This window comes from Pagrus pagrus (assembly GCF_965226575.1).
Source record: "Pagrus pagrus genome assembly, chromosome: 2".
Taxonomy (NCBI): Eukaryota; Metazoa; Chordata; class Actinopteri; order Spariformes; family Sparidae; genus Pagrus; species Pagrus pagrus.
In genome coordinates, this window is record NC_140186.1 from 1,344,716 (window position 1) to 1,368,820 (window position 24,105).

At 42.1% G+C, this 24,105-nt stretch overlaps 1 protein-coding gene across 1 annotated transcript in view; it reads left to right on the top strand.

Annotated features, from left to right (window-relative positions):
* Positions 1-24,105, top strand: part of LOC311271323 (uncharacterized protein) — a 207,725-nt gene that overhangs the window by 153,778 nt on the left and 29,842 nt on the right. The window contains exons 9-18 of the mRNA XM_084376939.1: positions 870-1,043; positions 1,666-1,839; positions 2,740-2,789; positions 3,024-3,385; positions 11,902-12,184; positions 12,573-12,662; positions 13,886-14,008; positions 14,144-14,197; positions 19,394-21,227; positions 21,598-21,771. Coding sequence (XP_084233065.1) covers positions 870-1,043; positions 1,666-1,839; positions 2,740-2,789; positions 3,024-3,385; positions 11,902-12,184; positions 12,573-12,662; positions 13,886-14,008; positions 14,144-14,197; positions 19,394-21,227; positions 21,598-21,771 — 3,318 coding nt within the window. The remainder of the gene's footprint in view (positions 1-869; positions 1,044-1,665; positions 1,840-2,739; positions 2,790-3,023; positions 3,386-11,901; positions 12,185-12,572; positions 12,663-13,885; positions 14,009-14,143; positions 14,198-19,393; positions 21,228-21,597; positions 21,772-24,105) is intronic.

Below are 24,105 nucleotides of genomic sequence, written 5' to 3' on the forward strand. Positions count from 1 at the left end.
TGCACAGATACCTCAAGTATAAGTCATTTTCTGTCATCCCCAGTGGGGGTCCAACGCGACACAGTTTGTTTCGAGCACCTGCAGCATGAGAGCTAATAGAGGTAACAGTTGACAGAGCTAAAAGCTTACAGTGGAGCTAAACACACACATCAGTACTGAGAGTTCAGAGAAACATTCAGTGGTAAACACTGAACTGCAGTTTAACACCCCTTGCCGCATCTGAGACTTTCACACAGGGGCAGATGCGGAGAATTGCCGCATGCAAACGGCAGTGTGAATGGGGCTACTGCTTCCAGCAATTGGTGATGTTGGTCGAACAAACTGAAGGATTGGTGATCTCCCCCAAAAATCCTGATCGGAGCACTCTTAGCTTTATTATCGTTGACAATATGGCAGCTTTAACTTCTGGAGACAGTAGAGAGAGTGTTGTTACTGCTGATTTAGCATGTTACACCAGAGAATTTGCATTCAGCTCTTCAGTTGCACATACATACCTAATGTGTCTCACTTTCTCCTGTAAAAACTTTCAATATTTTGGCAAACTAAAAGATAAGATGAATGTGCATAGGCAAATAATTTACCTGCCTGACACACAAAACACAAAGATGACATGAACTGGGAGTTGACCGTGAGGATATAATTGCTGAAATTGACAAAATTAGAATGGCTGACCCCCTTGAACATTTCACAAATTGCTGTGAGTTCCTAGTAATGAAAAAGACGACACATTTTCTAAAAATCTATTCATCACTTGAGACCCTTGATTTGACTCATCAACACAATAAGTGCCTACAGAAATGTGATGTAGTTTGTATTGTGGATGACAGAAACAGTATCAGTGTTTGTCTTTGTTACTAACTCTCCTTCAGGCTGAGTGGCTGTAATCTGTCAGAGAGAAGCTGTGAAGCTCTGTCCTCAGTTCTCAGCTCCCAGTCCTCTAGTCTGAGAGAGCTGGACCTGAGTAACAACGACCTGCAGGATTCAGGAGTGAAGCAGCTGTCTGTTGGACTGAAGAGTCCACACTGTAAACTGGAGACTCTCAGGTCAGGATTTATCTTCTGTTAAATGACCACTCAAATGTTGCTTGGCATACATGTTAGAATTTGCTTAAAATACTGTATGTCAAACATTTGTATGCGTTTTGGACATTGTGTATTATTCCAAAAAGGTATACAGTGCCCTTAGGAGATTACATAATTTAGTTAAATTTACAGTAAAGTTGTATTCATCAATCCCCATGTCACCATGTTTTTTTTCATTAATTGTGCATGCAATGTTTAATACAACAGGTGTCAAACAGAGTTTTGTCAAATTACTTTTTGTTGCCCCTCAGCTCCATGAGTTGTTGCATCTTACAGCCCTTTTTGTTTTGTTTTTCATTCCACAACTTTCTGGTAGATTCAGTCTCGCTGCTCTCATCAGCATCTTTTCTTCGCTTAAGCAGTTTGTAGGATTACTATGTGATGTGGTTACAGAGCTTTTCCAGTGCATCTGACTCCATTTTCAATATATGTCTAATTTCACATCACATCTGCTGTCAATGTTATTGAATTTGAATTCGTACAGTGAACAACTTCCTCTGTTCTTGTGTGTGTGTGTGTGTGTGTGTGTGTGTGTGCGTGTGTGCGTGCGCGTGCGTGCGTGCGCGTGCGTGCGTGTGTCCAGGCTGTCGGGCTGTCTGATCACAAAGGAAGGCTGTACTTCTCTGGCCTCAGCTCTGAGATCCAACCCCTCCCATCTGAGAGAGCTGGACCTGAGCTACAATCATCCAGGAGACTCAGGAGTGAAGCTGCTGTCGGCTGGACTCGAGGATCCAGACTGGAGACTGGACACTCTCAGGTATGAACAGACAAGATCTCACACACTGTTTCTCTGTCACACTGACAAGCTGAAGATTGTTGGTTCACAATCTGAACCAGCAGCATCTTCTCATCTTCGTTTTTTTGACAGTCATAAAACTGAAGACAGACTCGGGACTCTTCAGATAGGGAAAACAGCCTTGTCAGTATTAACGTGCTATAGTGCTCCGCAGTGATATTGTTCTTCATGTTGAGTTATTATTGACACATTTCTGTTGTCCAAGTTAATTATTTGAAGCCAGCTGTGAATGAAAGCTACAACATTTAGACATTTAAGATTTAGTTTGAGACGTGTGAAGAGTTTCTGTTTCATGATGGACACAACAGGAGAACACAGTTCATTCAGGTCAACACGAGATCGTTTCATATCCGCCAGCTCCAACATGCATTCATTAGTTCTTCACAGGTTATTTAATGTTCTTTGATTTTCTTTAAAAGATGTTTAAAAGCATTAAGTTTGCTGTCAGAAAGTGTTCAGATACCTGATCTGACCTGATGTTCATCAGAAGGAGTTTGTCCAGTTGTCAGGATTTTTTTCTGAACACTTTGAGGACGTCTCGTTTGTTTTGTTTTAAAAGTCGAGGTTCAAAGTTCAGTCGTAGTTTTATTTTATGTTTCATATATTTTCCACTGCGGTCGATTCTGTCACTTCACATTATTAAATGTAGGAAAATGAATTTATTCAATGATTATTCAGTCGACCAGCTTTTTATTATTTAGTTGTTGTTTGTGAATATTTGATGTAAAGTTTGAGTGTGTGTATGAAGTGTGTTTTATAAATGCAGCTGTTTTGTCTTCATGGTGATCTGAGTGAAGCTTTATGAAGATCATTGATGAGGAAGCTTCTGAAGGTTCATCCTGACTTTGTTTCTTCCTCCAGGGTGGAACATGGTGGAGAGCAGTGGCTGAAACCTGGTGGTCTGAGGAAGTGTAAGTGTGTGTTCACTTTGACTGATGAAAACAAGGCAGCACATGTTAAAGTAGTTTAAATCTAAAGCTTGTGTATCTGCATTCAACTGTCAGTTTGAAAGAAGATCCAAACAGATGAGTCATTGTGAAGTTTTGATCTAATTAACAGTCAGTCTGTTAATAAAGCAACAAATAAACCATCAGCTGTGTTAGATGATAAACTGCTGCTGTATTGTGTCTTGTTCTCTCCATCAGATGTCTGTGAACTCACAGTGGACACAAACACAGTAAACACAAACCTCAAACTGTCTGACAACAACAGGAAGGTGACACATGTGGAAGAGAAGCAGCCATATCCTGATCATCCAGAGAGGTTTGACTCATGGACTCAGCTGCTGTGTAGAAATGGTCTGACTGGTCGCTGTTACTGGGAGGTCGAGTGGAGAGGAGGGGTTGATATATCAGTGAGTTACAGAGGAATCAGCAGGAGAGGAAACAGTGCTGACTGTTGGTTTGGAGGGAATAATCAGTCCTGGAGTCTGAGCTGCTCTGATGATGGTCGTTACTCTGTCTGTCACAATAAGAAAACTAAAGACCTCCCCTCCTCCTCCTCCTCCCCCTCCTCCTCCTCATCCTCCTACTCCTTCTTCTCTTTCTTCACCTCCTCCTCCTCCTCCTCCTCTGTCTCTAACAGAGTAGCAGTGTATGTGGACTGTCCTGCTGGCACTCTGTCCTTCTACAGAGTCTCCTCTGACACACTGATCCACCTCCACACCTTCAACACCACATTCACTCAACCTCTTTATGTTGGGTTTAGATTCTGGCCTGGTTCCTCAGTGTCTCTGTAGGAAGGACACACACACACTCACACATATCTGTATCTGTATATGTAAATATGTGTCTATAAGTGGATAGAGCTGCTGCTACGTGCAGACGGACCTCCATTACAAAATCTTCATGTAGAGTCGAAGAGCCAATTTTGCTCATTACTCTTTTTTGGGCTCTCTGTGTTGAAGCAGTCCTGCTTGGCAATGTGGAAAACAGGCATGATCAGGCGTTGGCTTGTGTTTTTAACCTTTTACTGAGAGCTGAAGAAATTCCTTTATTGTTAGTTAACTTTTTGACTGGAGTCTCCTCTGTGGTCTCAGATAGGCCTTGTCTTAGCCTGCTCCGGCGCTTTCCGGGAAGTTCCCCTCATCATCAGCTCATCCATCACCACAGAAAAATAGGAAATAACCATCCTTTTGTGTTCTGGCTGAGAGCTGATGCAGAGCTAATACTGAAATGATTTTTGCTTTTATTGATTCTGTCAGCAATAGTGTAATACCTACATTTGCCATTCATTATCATTCTTCCACTCTTGTTATGTACATGTTTGTATGTATGTAATTTCAGTGGTCCTTATTCTTCATCCATATCCCTTAGTTGCTCAATAAATATCTTGAATAAAGTAGTTGTATTTGTGTATTCCTTTATGATAGAGCCCTAGGTTAGATTAGGATTTGTCACCACAATATATGACAATAGCCATCAGAAACATCAACAGTTTAATTACTTTTCAAACAAAAACACTGAATAATACAGGGTACTAGACAAAGCCCACAGTAACATACAATTAACAGAACTCACCTGTAGGGCTGTAACGATTCATCGAGTTACTCGAGTTACTCGATTACAAAAATTGGTCGAGGCAAAAACTCTGCCTCGAAGCGTCGTTAAATTCCTATGACGCGCAGGGATCTTGAATGTTCCACACGGACCGTTAATACTACTGCGTAAAGTGCTGTACACGGACACGGACAGCCCTCTCCGTCGCCGGAGAGCCTGACGGAGAGCCTCTCCGTACTCTCCGGGCGCGGAGTGTCCGTCACTCCGTCGAGGGGAAACGGAGACGGCAAGGGCTGTGATTGGTCCTCTAAACTCACGTCCTCACGCTGGTTCTCCAGCAGCCCGGGGGGGGTTGCATTGCGTATCCGCCACCACGACGGAGAACTGCGAAGGCTCGAGATGACATGCAAGAGCAGAATCAGTTTGTGCGCGTTTAAAAAACGTAGATATGATATCTGCTTTACAGACAGTTGAGACCGACGTGACATGTTCTCTCTCTCTCTGTCTGTCTGTAAGTGTGTGTGCACGTGTGTTTGTTTACGTCGGTCCGGAGCTCCTCCCTTCGTAAAACAGAGCGGAGGAGAATTGTAGATGCGCGACGATGAAGAAATTATTAATTAAATGAACACGGTCCGGACCGGTTCTATAGGAAAAGTGACCTTAAATTACTTCTGTTGTGATTTGGTGCTATGTATAACATAAAATTATATATAACACAGCATGCGTGCACACACATAGGTTGCTAGGTTACCATAGCAAATAGGCCTATCCCAGATTATTATATTATTTGTTAGTAGGTGGTTAGAAGGTGCAATCCCTTTTTGTAATGTTGTATAAGACAACACTAAGGCAAAATGGCCGTTACTATTTAAGTTTGTATTGATTCATAGTGTTACATGTTATACATGTTTTACAGTAAGTTGAAACTGTATTGTTATTTAATTGTACAGCCAAATGTTGGAGTTGTAAGAAATACCTCTGTTTTTTAAAGAAATGAAAGCCAAATGGTTCATCATTTTACAGCCACATCATTTTCGTCATGCATTATTTGTTTTGGTTGTTTAAAAATGCAAAAAATATATATATATACGATTAATCGATTAATCGATCGATAAAGTGCTAGATTAATCGATTCCAAAAAGAATCGATAACTACAGCCCTACTCACCTGCTTCAGGCTGCGTTTCACTGAAGGTAGGTGGCGTACTGGATGTGGTGGTGGTGCTGCTTGTTGCCTGACCAGCAGCTGTATTCAAACATTACATACATGCATCCGGACAGTTATAGAGTAGAACAGCCTGATCATTACTGTAAAGCAAAAAAAACATGTAGCTGCAGCAGACAGAGATGGACAAACAACTACTGCAGCCTGCATGGTCGGACAATCGGTCGGTAGGTCGATCGATTGGTAAAAGAGGTTGCACCACAATTAAATAGTTACACATGCCCAACAATATGAGTAATTATTTGTTCATTTTGTTCAGTGAATGTCAAACACTGTAGGTAGGAGGAGGAACACTGAACAGCAGTTAACCAGACAGAAGCAACAGTTAGCCAAATAAGTGAACAGGCTTGACATTCAGATGATTCATAGACATCCTTAGCAGCTAACATAAGCTATGTTAGCATTATCTAGCATTATTAGCGTGTTTTTCTCTATTTTAATTTAAGCTTGCTAGTACAATTGAAGCGTCTTTATACAACACAGTATTGTTTTTAATGATATAAAAGACGTCATATTGGGATTTATTTTCCTCCTGTTTTCTCCGTTTTCTAAATTGCACACCTGAAGGCTCGCACCTTTAAATGTAAAAATAGAAACCTATAACCTGCCTCTCTCTCCTCTGACCTCAGATGCACCCCCCCACTTTCAGCTCAGTCAGTGCTCACACACTCCAATCGGCCGCACCCCTCCAGCATGTGGTGCTACAAGCGACCGCCTATATGACCTATGTCAAGAGCCGGCCCCAGGTCAATGTAATCAGAATTTACAACTTTCACATATAGTTTCTATTCCTGTTGCATGAAGCACCACATAATGTGTGGGGGGCACCATTATGTGGTGCCCCGTGTGAGGAGCACCACATAATGGTGCCCCGTGTGAGGCAGTGTACTGTTGGCATCATTCATAAACGTGCAATATTAATTTCGGCATAATTTGGACAGTGCTAAAATTTGAGATTCACATCTTGAACCTTTTAGCCAAAAGGTCATTAACTGCCACTTTGAGCCATTTGCTACTGCCGCTACCGAGGCTTTCTCCACGGGAAGTAGCTGATGTTCTTCCTTTGCTTTCCACTGTGAAGTCAAAATACAAGAATATAAGAAACAACACAATAATAAGATACAAAGATTATTTTATGGAATAAATTGATAGATACACTGTCAGGAGTGTAGTCCATTTCTGATCCCCAAATCTACACTAATGTACCTGCACAAGTCTGATTATGTGACCTCAAGGTAACTATGAGTACCTCTGAGGGACAAAAGGGTAAGTATATGTTTCCAAGCAGTCAGAGGGACATATAGCCTCTGTGTTAAGGTACAATATCAGGGAACAGTGTGTTGAGCCAAATACAAACAAATGTTCAAATAAATGTTAAAGTAAAAATATGAATTTAACTCTGAGAAGGTTTGAAGCTTTTAAATGTTTCTTGAACTTGTAGGCAAAGGTTAAAATAAAAATAATCAAAGTTTTGTAAGTAGATTTTTATGGATATGAAAACTTGTAAAACCAAAGATTGAGTCATTGTTGTGTGCCAGGAGCTGAGTAAAGACACTGAAACAAGCACTGGACCTGTTGTTCATGAGCTTTGTGCAAACTTCCTCACGTTGCTGTGTACGGGAAGAGCCGAGCGTCACCGGAAAGACCCGAGTAGTCCCGATGAAACGACAGACCAGCCCCGAAGGCAGCTAAATACCTGTTGAGTGCTGCGCACATCCTCTTCACAAGCTTCAGTCTAGTGTTTTTCACACGAAGGAATCAGGAGGACGTTTGTTTTCATGTCTCGCCCACCTGTGTCGGTGTCTCTGTCTCTAACTTTCACTTTCTGTCTCGGTGTGACTCACATGATTTCTGCCTCAACAAAAAGGTAAATGTGTTTTTTAATGTCACTTCTTCGCGTGTGATTTGTGTGTTTTCTCCTGTAAAGACCCGTGTTATCAGACTGTTTGTGTCTTCATTAGTTTGACACAATCATTGCTGAAGACGAGGCTGCAGCTCGACGTTCAGCTCAGTCAGGAAACAAACAGCTGAGACATTTTAAATCTACAGCACTGCAGCTTCCTCTCAGTCTGAGCTGTTGGAGCTTCTGAGTTACACTGAAGTTAAATGAGAAGAGATTTAGATCCTCCAGCTGTGTGTCAGCAGCTTGTTTCTGTCTCTGGTCTGTTGCTTTTGGTTGGTAATATCTGCTTAAAGGAGCCGGTTGACATCCAACAATCATTTCTTCTCAGTATTTTACAGACTGATCTCAGTCCAGTTTGTTTTAATAACAGCTGTAGTCCAGGTGGATTTCTTTGTGCAGTCAGAAGTATTTGAACAGATTTTCATCCTGAGCCGAGAGTCTGCTCAGCTTTAATGTGACAACAAGAAATCAACTTCAGTCCAAACACTGTGCTTCTTTCTTTAATAATAAGAATATGATCAACTTTACTTATATATCACCTTTACAAAGTGCTTTGACAAACAAGCTCAGCAAGACGACATTACAGACCACGACCGCTGCAGAAACCAAACTGCCTCCTGACGTGACACCACGAGGACAACCTGGTGAAGCTCAGAGATCATTCTGGGTTTTGGGTTCACACGACTCTGTTAAGTTTAGAAGAGCTTTGTCGTCATGGTTACAATAAGGTCAGTGAATGATGGTGGTCATGTTATATATGTATATGAGGCTGACTGTTGACAGGAAACAGGAAGTGAGCAGCTGCCTCTGGTGTTAAACTGTGGTGGTTCCTCCTCCGTCACATGACTTCCTCTGCTCATGAGCAGGGCGTGCAGAGCAAGTTTAAAGAGGCCTGAGTTTATAAAAGGGGATTTTTGCAAATACTTTAATGAATATTTGTTAAAGGGATATTACAAGGTACATAACGTGATAGGTACCTTTTTATGAGTAATCCATTACCTGTCATGGACAGTTCAGTGGGCGGACCCAGGGGTCGAGTTATAGTCTGAGCTTTGTTGGTCTCTAGATGAACTAACCCTGACCAACGTTAGGACGCAGACAGACAGGTGCGTCCTGAGAGACAGACTGGTTGGTTTTACCCTCCGTCCTCACTGATCCGATCATTAGTGAACAGCTTCAGGCCTGTCAGTTCACACTGACCTTAGACGTGTCTTGACATTCGTCTTGTGACCACTTGAGTTCTGATCTCACTTCCTGCTCTATATACAAACATACAGACATCACTGGAAGAAATGTATTTATTACACAAAGAAACATCTTCATGTGTGACGTTTGCCGAATGAACAAGTCGGCCCAAATAGTTCAGAATGTGTTGTAGAGCGTTTCACAAAGTTCATACAGTTTCTCCTGACACAGCAAGTCTCAGAACTGAGTGTTTTTTTAAGGTAGTCTGGTGACTTCCTCCACTTTCCTCTCCCTCCAGAGCAGCAGCCTGTATTAGTTACTGTTGACTGTATTTGTAAATGTGACATGTTTACTGTCAGTGTGTTATATTCTCTAATACATTTAGTGTAACAGATGAAATCAGTTCAAACAGCTGCTGGGAGGTAAGATGCACTTTAAACATGAACAACAGACAGGCTCTTACAGCGATGACACGTTTCACAAGTACAGAAACATCTTCATGTATTTTATTTCAAGCTGAATTTACAAGAAGACACCAGAGATTTAAAATGTGCTGCAGCTGACATTATTAAGTCCAAGTCCGTGACTTTCACACACGTACACACAGCTTCACTTCTCTCTCCATTTCACTTCCTGTCTCGGTGTGACTCACATGATTTCTGTCTGCAGACAAAAAGGTAAATGTGTGTTTTTAATGTGACTTCTTCATGTGTGATTTGTGTGTTTTCTCCTGTAAAGACTCGTGTTATCAGACTGTGTGTGTCTTCATTAGTTTGACACAATCATCACAGTAACACCTGTTGAAATGTGTGACAGGTGTCGAGCTCGTTGGTCGACAGGATCAACCGGTGCAAATGAGGAAGAACAACAAGGCTCGTCATCGTTTTCACATTTTCATGTGAATTGTAAAATGTTCAGTCAGACTCAACGTCCCGTTTGTCTCCTCAGGACAGATTTAGTTGTGTAGAAACAGTGAATTCATTTGGACACAACTTCTGTCTTTATTAATAAGAAACTAGTTGAGAGGCAGGGACCAGATTCTCTGTTGAACCATTCAAACATGGACTCACATGAAGAACTGAAGCTCTGATGTTTCTATTATTATCCAGACGCTCTGCTGAAAAGCACAAAGCAGCCACAGCAGTATGAGACAAACTGACAGTGTGAGTGAGCGGCCATGGAGGTTAATACTCCTCAGCAGGGTTCTGATCCAGAAGAATTACATCAACAACAACTGCTGAGTCTTTCATTGTTCTGTTTCCTCCAATAATCTGAAGAGTTGTGCAGCCGGACAGTCCAGTCTCTTAGTCCACCAACAACAATGATGTTATTTCTGCAGCAGCTTTTAAAATAAAGATGTATTTTTGTAGAGAACGACCTCATTATTCTAAATGTAACATGTTTGTGGAGAGAAGTTTAGTTTCAATAAGAGAGACCGAGCCAGAATCATGTGCTCATCAAAGTTTGATCAGCTGATTGATTTTATTAATATTATAATGTGACAATGAAAGAAAGTCCAGTTTAGCAGAACACATCATCAGCAGCGACTCTCTCAACACACATACAGCATGTGAGTTTTGTATTAAGATACTGAGATGTGACAACATGTGAAGGACTCCTTTAAATTCAGCCACCAAACATTAATGGTGTTGTTACTGAATGAAACAGAGCAAACATTTGAAAGAGGCAGCTTTATTGTAAATGTGTGTCAGATATCTGCTGGTTGGTTTCAGTCCACCTCTCTGTCTCTGTGTTGATGCACTTTGTGTTTGTCACATGTTGTCATGAGTTTACAGACTGTTCTCTCTCCCTCATTCAATAATCAACCTGCTCTTCTTTCTCTTCTTCTTCTCGGGGCTTCATTGTTCCTGCAGTTTGGACTCTGGATCTCTGTCAGTGTGTCTAACTGCTGTGAAATCTCTCCCATCAGAGCGCTGACTGACAGACCTTCTGTAACACTGACACCTGCTGCTGACTGGCAGCACTACAGCTCACACTGGGTTTCTGCTCTCACGTCATTGACGCGTCTGGATTTGTATTTGAAGGTATGAGGATGTGACGGCCGTCGGTCAGATGAACACAGACACCAGCAGCGTCTGTCAGAGTCTGCAGACGAAGGAAGAATGACTCTTTGACCTCATCCGGACTGTAACAGGTGAGAACTCTGACAGGTAACATGACACACCTTTGATGCAGAAACTACAACATGAACTTGTGGATGAGAGCAGTGATGAACTGAACGAACACTATTTTAAGTTCTGAATATTCATGAATTAACTCACTAGTTATTCTATGAAATGTGACTTTCTCAACAAAATGAGTCTTTTCATGTTTCGTCCAATTTAATGTACTGATGTTAATCTGAGCTGACTTTGCTGCTGAGAGATGAGGGAGTGTCAGGTCCTGCTGTGTGTTTTATCACTCTTATCACCACATCATCTCCCAACATGGAAAAGTAACGTTAGCTCACAGTTTTATGCAAGAGAGCCATGTTGTAATGTTGCTTTACAACTTTATTGTCCAGCCGAGGCCTGAAAATAAACATCAGTAGACTATAAATGTGTTCAGGCTGCAAACTCACCATTATGTTCAGTCTTGGTGTCCACAGGGGCGTCATGTGACACAAGAGCACAGGGCGCTTCCCAGCTTTGAACACTCGACCAAAACAGGCTTCACCGTCCGACAACCACACAAACACTCACTGGCTGCACCTGATTGGACGAATGCCACTCGTGAGCCGTGTATATTTAAAACTGGACCAACATGGTGTCTTGTTTGTTACTGTCCTGTTGACGTAGCTAGCACACTGATCTGATATTAACAGGTGGAGTTAAAACACTGCAGACCTCTGATTGGTCAGTCCGTACAACCAGGGTCGTCTCGTCGTCTGATCTCTGATGTAGAATATTTTTTATCAGCAGTCTTTTCTCAAACAAAGCTTGTTCCTGTGTTGTGATCATCAACATGTGCTCGCTGTGCGTAGGCAGAGTGTGGTCAGAAAAGAGAGAGAGGCAGAAAAGAGACGATGACTGCGAGCAGAGCAGAGAATAAAAAGGTTAGCAGGTTGTGTCTGTTGTCAGTACAGGTCGCAATGAGTCACATAATAAATGCAGCAGCTTCTCAAGAGTTAAGACCGGTCTTCACTGATGTTTCCCAGCTGCTGGAAGCCTGGCTGGTTTTCCTTCAGGTGATAACACTGCCTGTCTTCAGCAGGGAGCCACGATGAAGCGAGCGGACATTTTCAACACTCTGGACCATCTAAAAGTCAAAGAATTCAAGGATTTCAAACGGTATCTGAAGCAGCCTGACATCCTGGAAGGCTACCAACCCATCAAACAGTCCAAGCTGAAGCGTGCAGAAAGACGGGAAACAGTGGATCTGATGGTGGACGCCTTCAAACTTGATGGAGCTCTGAAGGTGACCAAGAAGATTTTAGAGAAGATAAAGAGGAATGACCTGGTGCAGAGTCTGTCAGCCAACAGCTCAGGACCAGAAGGTCAGTCACATTTTTTTATTTTAATATCATTTTCAGACAAAGAGAGTCGACGACACAATACTTGTAAAGGAACAGGCCTCTCAGTACAGAAGCTCATTGTTTTCAGCAGAGAAAAACAAAGAGGTCTGATTTCATAATGAGGAGAAAAGGTTGAAGCATCAATAATTGTTATTGGAGAGGATGGAGGTTTGATGGTTCACATGAATAAACATTGTTTAACTGAGCAGAGATTCATTTTAATGGTGCAACAGAGCTCTGCCTAATTTAAAATCTGGATCAACTCATTTTAAACCTGGTTTTTACTAAACTCAGATTAGATCTGATCTTAGATTAAATGAATCCTTGTTGGTGCAACCAGCCATAATCTCTGTCTTCACCTCTCTCTCAGTGTCAGCGAGTGTCGGTGATGTTGGAGAAACTTCAGAGAACAGAGGACCTTCTTCCTCTCAGAGTGAAAGTAAAGCTGCTGTATTCTCTGGTATGTATGGAAGCCCTGAAAGACAAAGTTTAGGTTTTGGTGGAACCAACCAACAGACTAACTTGTGTCTGTGTATCTAACAAGTGTCGCTCTGAAACAAACAGTTTGTGGAAAGATGTTCAGAAATGATACTGCAGTTTGTGTGTCTGTATCAGCTAATGTGAGCTTGTGAAAACAATGCATGAATACAAATACATGGGTAAACAAGTAAATAATGTGACATAAAAGCTCCTAGAAACTTCTCCCTCAGTTGTCAGGTTCGGGTCCTGGTAGTCGTCCTGCTAACTTCATGGTCAGCTCTCCTTTGAATGATGAGCTTTCATGTCAAAGGTTTAACATGTGGACATAAGATGTCTCTTTGAAAATGGAAGATACCCCGTGCACAGCAGTGCTGCTCTTCTGGGTGCAGCCAGTACAGGACAAATCACAGCAGATCAAATAATCAATATTCCAGATCACACCAGGACACGACTGACACGATCTAATCAGATTCATGGTCTGATCGGAGCAGATCTGATGTTTTTAATGTAACTGTTAATACAATAGAGTCAATCTTATCCTGGTGTGAGCAGGAATATTGATTCTGTTGATAAGATGTCTCTTCGTCTGTCCGGCCCGGTTTCTTTACTCGCCCTCTCAGGGCATGAGGGACATTTTTCAGGACTGGGTTCACTGGCCAATCAGAACCAAGCGAGCCTTGTCAGTTTTCAGAAGTGAAAGAAGACATACTTCCTCTCTGTGGTTTGAGTTTTCCCTTTTCAACTGGACAAACATGTACCTCCTCTGCAGGTCTGAGCCCAGCAGACACACTTCACAGTCCAGTGTGCGTCACATCCAGTACCAACTTCTTTAATCTTTTGAGGCTGTAGTGTTCAGGTTGTTTTTAGTAAGGCAGAATTTCCTTACCATTTTCATGTCTTAGTATTGGATTGCATCACATTGGAAGGTGTTATTGTAGTTTGTCATCATCATCTTAAGATGAATTACAGTCAGTGTTGGGGAGCAACAAGCTACTAGCATAGCTATTTATTTATGATTTTCAAAATAATGTAGCTTCAACAACTGTCCTGACCCAGCGGCTTCACCAGACTTTACTTGTTCTTAATCTTTCAGGTCAATCTGCTCTAACAAAGTAGAATCTCTGAACCACCTAAACATAGTTCAGACATCGACAAAAGGAAAGTGAGTTGTGGTTCCTAATTATTTTGTCTATTTTCTAACAGCTGAAACTCAAGTGGGAAGCACAATAGTCACAGCACAGACTGGAAGTGTCATCAACACACCTAATTTGACTGGTGTCAACACTGGAAGAGACATTATCACCAATATCACCAATTATTTCACAGGTAAATGTTCCCCCTGAATTAATAAGTCAAGTTAAAGCCTTTTATTCTTGATTTTGTGTTTGCTTGAAATGTAACCACCAAAATGCATTTAAATATTTGGCATTTTTCAAAAGATGTTGTATGTTTCTGTTTCAGTCCAACCTCCCAACAGAACAGATGAGACCACTGATGTTTCTACCAAAACCAAAGGTACTCGGCTGTTTACGCACATAAAAACATACAACATACCTGTATATTACAGTTTTTGCCTAATGCTTAAACACTAAAAGTGGTTGCTATGCCCAAAGCATCACAACCTCTAACTTTGGTGACCATGCCCTAAACAAAAGCACCAACCCTGCAAACACAATATATGCTTTGCACTGTGTTTGAAATTCTCCAACACACTGTTTTTTACATAAGACAAATTGTTCAAAAAGGAAATCTCACGCAATTATTGGGAAAACACATCTATTTAAAATACAAAACACAACTAAAATCGAAAAAGCACACAGACTCACACACATGAAAACATTTAAAATCTCATTGTAGACAAATCAGTCTAAGCCATAGCACTACAAATACACCTGATGTGAGCTCAGCTCCTTTGTGCCAACTTTGGAAACATGGAGGCAGAAAGAGGAAGAGGGAGAGTAAGAGCAGTAGCAGGACGAGGAAGAGGACGAAGAAGGGGAGCAGGCAACAGAAGCAGACAAATATCTGATGCAGGGGTGCAGATCCGATGTCAGGATTAGGGGGACACAAAAGTGATTTTTTTTTTTTTTTGCCCGTATGCAGCTCATACCATGCCACCATAAATCACAACTTCGTAGAGGCTCGCCACATCATGCATTTCTTTTTAGATGTGAATCTAAAATGTGAAGAATGTGAAGTCTGAAAATACACTTGTTGAATAATTTAGGTTATTTTTATTGGGGGGGGGGCTATGTGCAAGTAAGCCCCCAGCCCCCCCCCCCCCATATATAACTATCACACATACATGTGTAAATGTATATGTGACAGTCCTGTGTTTTCAATTACACTCACTATATTCACTGTACATTATCTGCATGTTTCTGTTTTTAGAGATTCCTGGAACTTTGTTACTTTTGCAAAAACCTGAAAAACAAAAAAAAATTCTTAAGTGTTTCCATTTTGTGTTCATGTGTCTGGATCAACTGTAGTGGATCAATCTTTCACAAAAAAAATCTGTACGAGTCTTTTAAAGTCAAAAACCATCCAAAGTACTGAATGCAGCTGTGTTTTGCATAAAGCACATCTGTGTGTTGTTGCTGCTAGGAAAGAGTAATTCAAAGGTGCATGTGTTTAACGTTTTGATGCTAAAAACAGTTTTGAAATGGGATTGTTAGGTTTTGTTTCAAGAGTTTCATTTTGCCGTATAAGTTAGGAGTTCATCTTCATGTGCTGTGTTTTACTCGGCCTGTGTGTTAAGTTATGACACAGTGAGCCAAAGTCTGCAACATGTGTCAAAGCATTCGGCAAAAACTGCAGCTCGCTTCTGCAGTGTGGATTAAAGGCGTTGCAGCGTCCTGCGGTGGCTGTTCAAACAGCGGAGTCAACGTGGGCATTAAGAAAACAGGAAAACAACAGAGCTCTGCCTAATTTAAAATCTGGATCAACTCATTTTAAACCTGGTTTTACTAAACTCAGATTAGATCTGATCTTAGATTAAATGAATCCTTGTTGGTGCAACCAGCCATAATCTCTGTCTTCACCTCTCTCTCAGTGTCAGCGAGTGTCGGTGATGTTGGAGAGCCTTCAGAGAACAGAGGACAAAGTTTAGTTTTTAGTTTGGAAAAGTTAAAAGTTAGTAAGACTGACTGCATTATAACTGAGTGAAAGCAGAGACAGGAGTACTTGATGAGCTTTAGTTGAAGCAGTATCAGAGTATCTGCAGGTCAGAAAGACATTACATATAAAGCATTTAATTCAGTTTTTTCAAGAAAGACCCTAGAAGTAGGGATATCCCAATCAGGTTTTTTTTTACCCCAATCCCGGGGATACTAATATTTAGTATCTGCCAATACCGAGTCCCGATCCGATACTTAGACCTAACTAATATTTTCCTAGATAATACAGCTGCATTAATAAAAAAATTACCTGCATCCAAGCTGTTCCTTAATAGGTTTTTTTATTTTGTTGAAACAAAGTAAATACTTTCATACAGCTCTTTCTTATTCTGCATATGCTATTGCAACATTGGTTTTCATTTGTTTTTTGTTTTTTAACAAAAACAACCAAGTAAACAAAGTCAGTGACTAAACCCTGGTCCTCGACCACGGAGGTGGGCTCGTTATCCAGAGCGATGAATTCAGTGACCTTCTCTGTAATATTTTTGGCCATGTCGCTGTCTCGAGGATATTTCTCTTTCCTTTTGAAAGTATCCGCGAGTGTTTGTTGCTTCGGTGCCTTTGCCTGTATTGCTTGAGTGAACTTGTTGTATTCCTTTGAGTGTTTGTTTGTTTGTTTTTTATGCGCCGTATCAAATTTGTAGTATTAAATGCAGCTCTTTTGTTACCAGCTCGCGAAACGGTCGGATTGCAGATGTTACATGTCGCCGTTGGACCGCTTTCGCTTATAATTTAAAATATTTCCGAACAGGAATTAAAAACATTTGAACAGTTAGTGGATGAATTCAGTCTGCCAAGATCAGATTTTTATAGGTACCTTCAGCTATCTGTCTAAACACCCAGACTGGACTATCATTAAAAAATCCGATTCACCTATTGAGCAGTACTTGACAAGGATCCAAAAAAGAGAGCATACTAGGAGGCCAATATCTAGTGTATATAGCGCGCTGTCTAGTATGAAACGAGAAAACACTCTGCATATTAAACAAAAATGGGAAGCAGAACTTGAACTAGAGATAAGCATGGAGGTCTGGGACAGTATTTCTTCAGAAGTGCATAAAGTCACTTGTGCAAACCTATGGAGAGAGTTCCAGTGGAAAATAGTTCACAGATTTTTTAGAACCCCGCTAATCCTTTCCAAAATAGATCCCAGCCAAACAGGTGCATGTTGGAGGAGTTGCGGAGATGAGTCTGCGAACCACACACATGTATTTTGGAAGTGTCCAATTTTGGACAACTTTTGGAGGGAGATATTTGACTCATTGGACAAAATATTTGCTTCTCAGTTGCCTAGGAACCCACTGCTGGCCATCCTTGGGGCACTCCCTGAAACAAAGGTGAATAGGAAAAAGACATATCTACTGCATATACTACTTACAGCAGCCAGGAAAGCAATTACCTTAAACTGGCTTAAAAGAGATCCCCCGACACTTGATGTATGGTGGTCAGTAGTTAAGAGAATTTACATAATGGAAAAGATAACTTTTATGTTGAGACTCCAAAACACACAATTTGAGGACCGATGGGCACCGTGGCTGGAAATGGTGGGGGAGGAATGGGGTTAGGTGAGGGTGGAATACTGTTAAAGTCTATCAACCTGTGCACCAGGGCCAAAAACTGTGAGAATTGTTTCTTTTACATTGTCATTGTTTTATGATCTAGCAGAATGTTTACATAGAAAAAAATGCAACAACTGAAACATGTATTTTTCTGTGGCGGTGTTGTTCAATAAAAAAAAAATAAAGTTAAAAAAAAAAAAAAAAATATTTCCACACTTCAGAAATTGTATCCACAGGTTCTCCAGACTAACGTTGCGCACGTGTCTGCGTTCTTCCACAAATTGTGCTCTGGGCTTGGGTCCACGTTCAAAATTGCCGATCCCGATCAGTGAAGCAATGCCCATATCGGCCCCGATCCCGATCCCGATCCCGCAGATTGGCTCGGGACATCCCTACCTAGAAGCTATTTAAAAGTCTTAAAATCCATCTACAAAGGTGTTGAATATGTTTTCCTTGGGTACTGTAGACTGTAACACACATTTTTAGATCATGACTGTGTCAAACGCAGCAGATAGGTCGAGGAGAATGAGGACAGACGAGTGGGACGAGGCTCTGGCGGCACGGAGGGACTCAGTCACTGTGAGGAGGGCCGTCTCAGTGGAGTGTCCTGAAACCTGACTGATTAGGGTCAAGGAGGTCGTTTTGTGAAAGGTAGGAGGACAGTTGGTTGTAGATGGCGCATTCCAGGATTTTAGAGAGGAACGAGAGAAGAGATACAGGTCTGTAGTTTCAGATGTCAGCTGAGTCTAAGGTGGGTTTCTCTAGGAGTGGCTTTACTGTAGCTGTCTTGAAAGGAGCTGGAATACGACCTGAAGTGAGGGAGGAGTTGATCAGGGTGGTGAGGAAAGGCAAGATGTTGGGGGAGGTGCTTTCTGTATCGCCAGAGGAGTAAATGAGGAGCTGATGTCTTTCACTTTCTTGGTAAAGTAAGTTGCAAAGTCATCAGCAGTGAGGGAGGAAGGAGGGGGAGGGGTAGGAGCGGTGGGGAGGGAAGAGAACATGGAGAATAGTTTCCTGGGGTCGGAGGCAGAGGAGTTGATCTTTGACAGGTACGGGTCGGTTAGATATACCCGCTACTATCCTCGGACCGGGCTGGGCCAGGCCGGGCCGGGCCCTAAGTCAAGCATTTGTGGGTTTTTTTTTAATCATTACTTTATTTATTTGTGATCCATTCCATTCTGAATAAACAAACAACGCAGTGTACATGCTTTGTCCTTGTTTCATTATTCATTAAGATAATTGTAAACAGATTTCTGTAGTTCAAACAACTCAGAGTTGTAGTTGAGAGTGTCAGTTATAACAGCCCACTGTAATGTGGGCTGGTGAAGGGGAAGGTGATGGTCCACTTTAGTGCGGGTAGCTCCGGTTACTCAAGAGACGGCAGGCAACATGTGGAGGTTTCCGCACGGCACTTTTATTCATAATACTGACCACACCATGTCAGGTCTCTACGGCACTCGATGTTACAGGCATACATGCAAATGATCCAGGCCGAGGTTCTTGCACCATCACTTTACAAAATAAAGACAAAATAAAATGGGGAGTCTTCGCTCTGTCGGCAGTATCCTTTCTCACGGGGAGTGGAAGTACACCTGTTCTTCTTCATCGTACAGGTTACATTACCCACTAAACAAAAGGAGGTGCCACCTAGTGGCGCTACATTGAATAACTCTGTATATAGTCTCTTTGTACCTGTCTCTCACCGAGATAAAATGTTCTGAGCACGGAAATAAACTATGCCGGTTGGCTGAAGAGACACCGTTCTTTAGAATTATTATTCCGCCTTGTGAAGCCTACCTGTTAACAGGTTATGGGCCCAGGAACCGAGAATAATTCTAAAGTTTGACGGACACGTGCGGCGAAAGCTAGCAAGGTTGCCGGCTGACTGTCTGCAGAGCAGTAAGAGGATTTTCCTCAATAAACTGTTTTCTTCTTCACACTAACATCCACTCACTGATGTGTTGTGTTTCATTCAGGAACTGTTGCTGCAGTTTGTGGACGTCAACTCAAATCTAACCTTCAGAAGAAGTTCCAGTGTGTGTTTGAGGGGATCGCTAAAGCAGGAAACCCAACCCTTCTGAATCAGATCTACGCAGAGCTCTACATCACAGAGGGAGGGAATGCAGGGGTCAATGATGAACATGAGGTCAGACAGATTGAAGCAGCATCCAGGAAACCAGACAGACCAGAAACAACAGTCAGACAAGAAGACATCTTTAAAGCCTCACCTGGAAGAGACGAACCAATCAGAGCAGTGATGACAAAGGGAGTGGCTGGCATCGGGAAAACAGTCTTGACACAGAAGGTCACTCTGGACTGGGCTGAAGACAAAGCCAACCAGGACATACAGTTCACATTTCCATTCACTTTCAGAGAGCTGAATGTGCTGAAAGAGAAAAAGTTCAGCTTGGTGGAGCTTGTTCATCACTTCTTCACTGAAACCAAAGAAATCTGCAGCTTTGAAGAGTTCCAGGTTGTGTTCATCTTTGATGGTCTGGATGAGTGTCGACCTCCTCTGGACTTCCACAACACTGAGATCCTGACTGATGTTGCAGAGTCCACCTCAGTGGATGTGCTGCTGACAAACCTCATCAGGGGGAAACTGCTTCCCTCTGCTCGCCTCTGGATAACCACACGACCTGCAGCAGCCAATCAGATCCCTCCTGAGTGTGTTGACATGGTGACAGAGGTCAGAGGGTTCACTGACCCACAGAAGGAGGAGTACTTCAGGAAGAGATTCAGAGATGAGGAGCAGGCCAGCAGAATCATCTCCCACATCAAGACATCACGAAGCCTCCACATCATGTGCCACATCCCAGTCTTCTGCTGGATCACTGCTACAGTTCTGGAGGATGTGTTGAAGACCAGAGAGGGAGGAGAGCTGCCCAAGACCCTGACTGAGATGTACATCAAATTCCTGGTGGTTCAGTCCAAAGTGAAGAACGTCAAGTATGATGGAGGAGCAGAGACAGATTCACACTGGACTCCAGAGAGCAGGGAGATGATCGAGTCTCTGGGAAAACTGGCTTTTGAGCAGCTGCAGAAAGGAAACCGGATCTTCTATGAATCAGACCTGACAGAGTGTGGCATCGATATCAGAGCAGCCTCAGAGTACTCAGGAGTGTTCACACAGACCTTTAAAGAGGAGAGTGGACTGTACCAGGACAAGGTGTTCTGCTTCGTCCATCTGAGTGTTCAGGAGTTTCTGGCTGCTCTTCATGTCCATCTGACATTCATCAACTCTAGAGTCAATCTGCTGGCAGAAGAAAAACAAACCTCCTGGTGGTGGTGGTGGTGGTGGTGGTGGTGGTGGTGGCGGTGGGTGTTTCCATTCAGAGACGAACCTGAACCAACACATCTCTACCAGAGGGCCGTGGACGAGGCCTTACAGAGTCAAAATGGACACCTGGACTTGTTCCTCCGCTTCCTCCTGGGTCTTTCACTGGAGTCCAGTCAGACTCTCCTACGAGGTCTGATGACACACACAGGAAGTATCTCACAGACCAATCAGGAAACATTGAAGTACATCAAGGAGAAGATCAGTGAGAATCTGTCTCCAGAGAGAAGCATCAATCTGTTCCACTGTCTGAATGAACTGAATGATGGTTCTCTAGTGGAGGAGATCCAACAGTACCTGAGATCAGGAAGTCTCTCCACAGATAAACTGTCTCCTGCTCAGTGGTCAGCTCTGGTCTTCATCTTACTGTCATCAAAAGAAGATCTGGATGTGTTTGACCTGAAGAAATACTGTGCTTCAGAGGAGGCTCTTCTGAGGCTGCTGCCAGTGGTCAAAGCCTCCAGCAAAGCTCTGTAAGTGAACAGATACTGTATCACACATGTCGGGTTTTTCTCCACTAATGAATCTCCTAATATCAAATAATCAAATAAGAGTCCAAAGATTTAGTCATCAGATTGATCAGGTGAAAAACATGCATATTGTTCCTTTAGTTTCATTGCACCGCTACAGATTAATGCATCCATGAAATAGAAGAAAACTTTGTTAATGTCAGGCTAAATCCCAGAGATATGCGTATAATTTAGGACATTTTATTAATTGTTGACAGATCCCAGTAATACACTTGAGACCATAAAGACCCAGTCCATAGAAATGTGATGTGTTTTATATTGTATAAGACAGAAACAGTATCAGTGTTTGTCTTTGTCACTAACTCTCCTTCAGGCTGAGTGGCTGTAATCTGTCAGAGAGAAGCTGTGAAGCTCTGTCCTCAGTTCTCAGCTCCGAGTCCTCTAGTCTGAGAGAGCTGGACCTGAGTAACAACGACCTGCAGGATTCAGGAGTGAAGCAGCTGTCTGTTGGACTGAAGAGTCCACACTGTAAACTGGAGACTCTCAGGTCAGGATTCAGCTTCTGTTTCAGAGATAACCCTTTAAATGTTACTGGATATACAAGTTTAAATCTATTTAAAATACAACATTCAAAATCTGTAGCAGGGCTCCAGACTAACTTCTTCCACTTGTAGCTCTGGTGCTCCTGACTGAACATTTTAGGAGCACAAGAACAAAATTCACAAGCAAGTACTCATACTCATTACATACTCATACTCGCACTGACCAGAAATTATAAAATGACAAATAATTTAAACTGTGTTTAAATAATGTTAACTCTTGTGATTCTGACTCTATTGCACAAAAACATTAAGGTTGGGTTTCATCATCAGTTGGAGTCTTGTCTTATTTCAAGCTGCACAATAACATGTTTTGTGTTGTTGGTTAGTTAAGTTGCACTGTCTCTTTTGATGGTTGCAGTCTAGAGCCACATCGCTTGTCGTGGCTCGTCCTTGGGTGGCGCATTTTGAATGATGTAATTTGGGTTATAGCTAGCACCACAATGGATGAGGAACTTGTGCCAAACAAGAACTATCTTTAATTAAAAAAACACCTCAGTTCTTCAGACTGTTGACACACTTTTCAGCTCTAAGTACTGTATCGTAGGAAACTGGACTTGTTTCAGTTTCTTGAAGACGTTTCACCTCTCATCCAATAGGCTTCTTCAGTTCTTACTAACTGGAGGGGAATTGCAGGCTTTTAAACTCTGTGTGGGAGTGACCTTACAGAGTCGTTGAGGACACGTGTGAGTTTGAGAGTCGTTAGGGCCACATGTGGGTCGTCGTAGGCCACTTCCTCTGTTCAAAAACGGTTGTTCCAGTTTGACCTAGATGGATTCCTTTACTCCTTTTTGAAACAACATGTTTACATTGTTGTCCTCAAAGAAATGAGTGATCAAATTTTAATACGGGAATTTTGACAAGGGAAGAATAGATGAAAATAAATGAAATATAAATCTGTGTGTGTGTGTGTGTGTGTGTGTGTGTGTGTGTGTGTGTGTCTCCAGGCTGTCAGGCTGTCTGATCACAGAGGAAGGCTGTACTTCTCTGGCCTCAGCTGTGAGATCCCATCTGAGAGAGCTGGACCTGAGCTACAATCATCCAGGAGACTCAGGAGTGAAGCTGCTGTCGGCTGGACTTGAGGATCCAGACTGGAGACTGGACACTCTCAGGTATGAACAGACAACAAGAGCTCAGAAATTAAAAGACAGTGTCATCTGAACAAACACTGATGATTAAAATCAAATCTAACAGTAATACGAGGCAGTACTGATCAAATATGTATCAATATTCTGCTGCATTGACTGTTTCTCCCCTCAAGTTTCTTACCAGGCAGCCATGTTTAAAATGGATGAGGGGAGGACAGGGGCTCACAAGCACCAACATGCATGCCAGCAGTATTGGCTACTTAAACAATAAACAAAGAAGCTCAGATCACAACATACAGAGCAGTGTCACTTCATTCTCTGTTCAGGACGCCATTAAGGAACTATATCTTCATATCGCTATTAGTCGTTTGCTGCTATATTAATGTTCAAAATCTGGAATATTTGATCTTTAATACTTTAATGTAGGCTGTCCCACAAATACTTTATTTGTTGTGACCAGAAAATCTTTCCATCCGAGAGCAGCTTCATCTGCAGACACAGTTTCAACCAAATAATCAACAACAGACCTGATCCACACTTCTGCAGCCAGAGACTCAGGTGGACGACTGGACGTAGTTTTCTTGAGCTGACCTTTAATTATTTAGTTGTTGTTTTTGAATACTTGATGTAAAGATTGAGTGTGTGTATGAAGTGTGTTTTATAAATGCAGCTGTTTTGTCTTCAAGGTGATCTGAGTGAAGCTTTATGAAGATCATTGATGAGGAAGCTTCTGAAGGTTCATCCTGACTTTGTTTCTTCCTCCAGGGTGGAACATGGTGGAGAGCAGAGGCTGAAACCTGGTCTGAGGAAGTGTAAGTGTGTGTTCACTTTGACTGATGAAAACAAGGCAGCACATGTTAAAGTAGTTTAAATCTAAAGCTTGTGTATCTGCATTCAACTGTCAGTTTGAAAGAAGATCCAAAAAGATGAGTCATTGTGAAGTTTTGATCTAATTAACAGTCAGTCTGTTAAAGGAACTTGGGGCAGGATCAGTGAAATTATAAACAAGCATTTTAAGTTATTTAATGCTAATGGGTGATGAAGCGTTCAAAACCAAAAAGAATGAGCCCACCCACGTAACTCTCCATTGCCTTGACCAGGCTGTGTGCTGCATAATGTATTGCTTTTTGGGCCCGAATTTCCTGCGCAGTCTTGCAGACATGACGTCAGATGATGCTGAATGCGCGTCCTCGA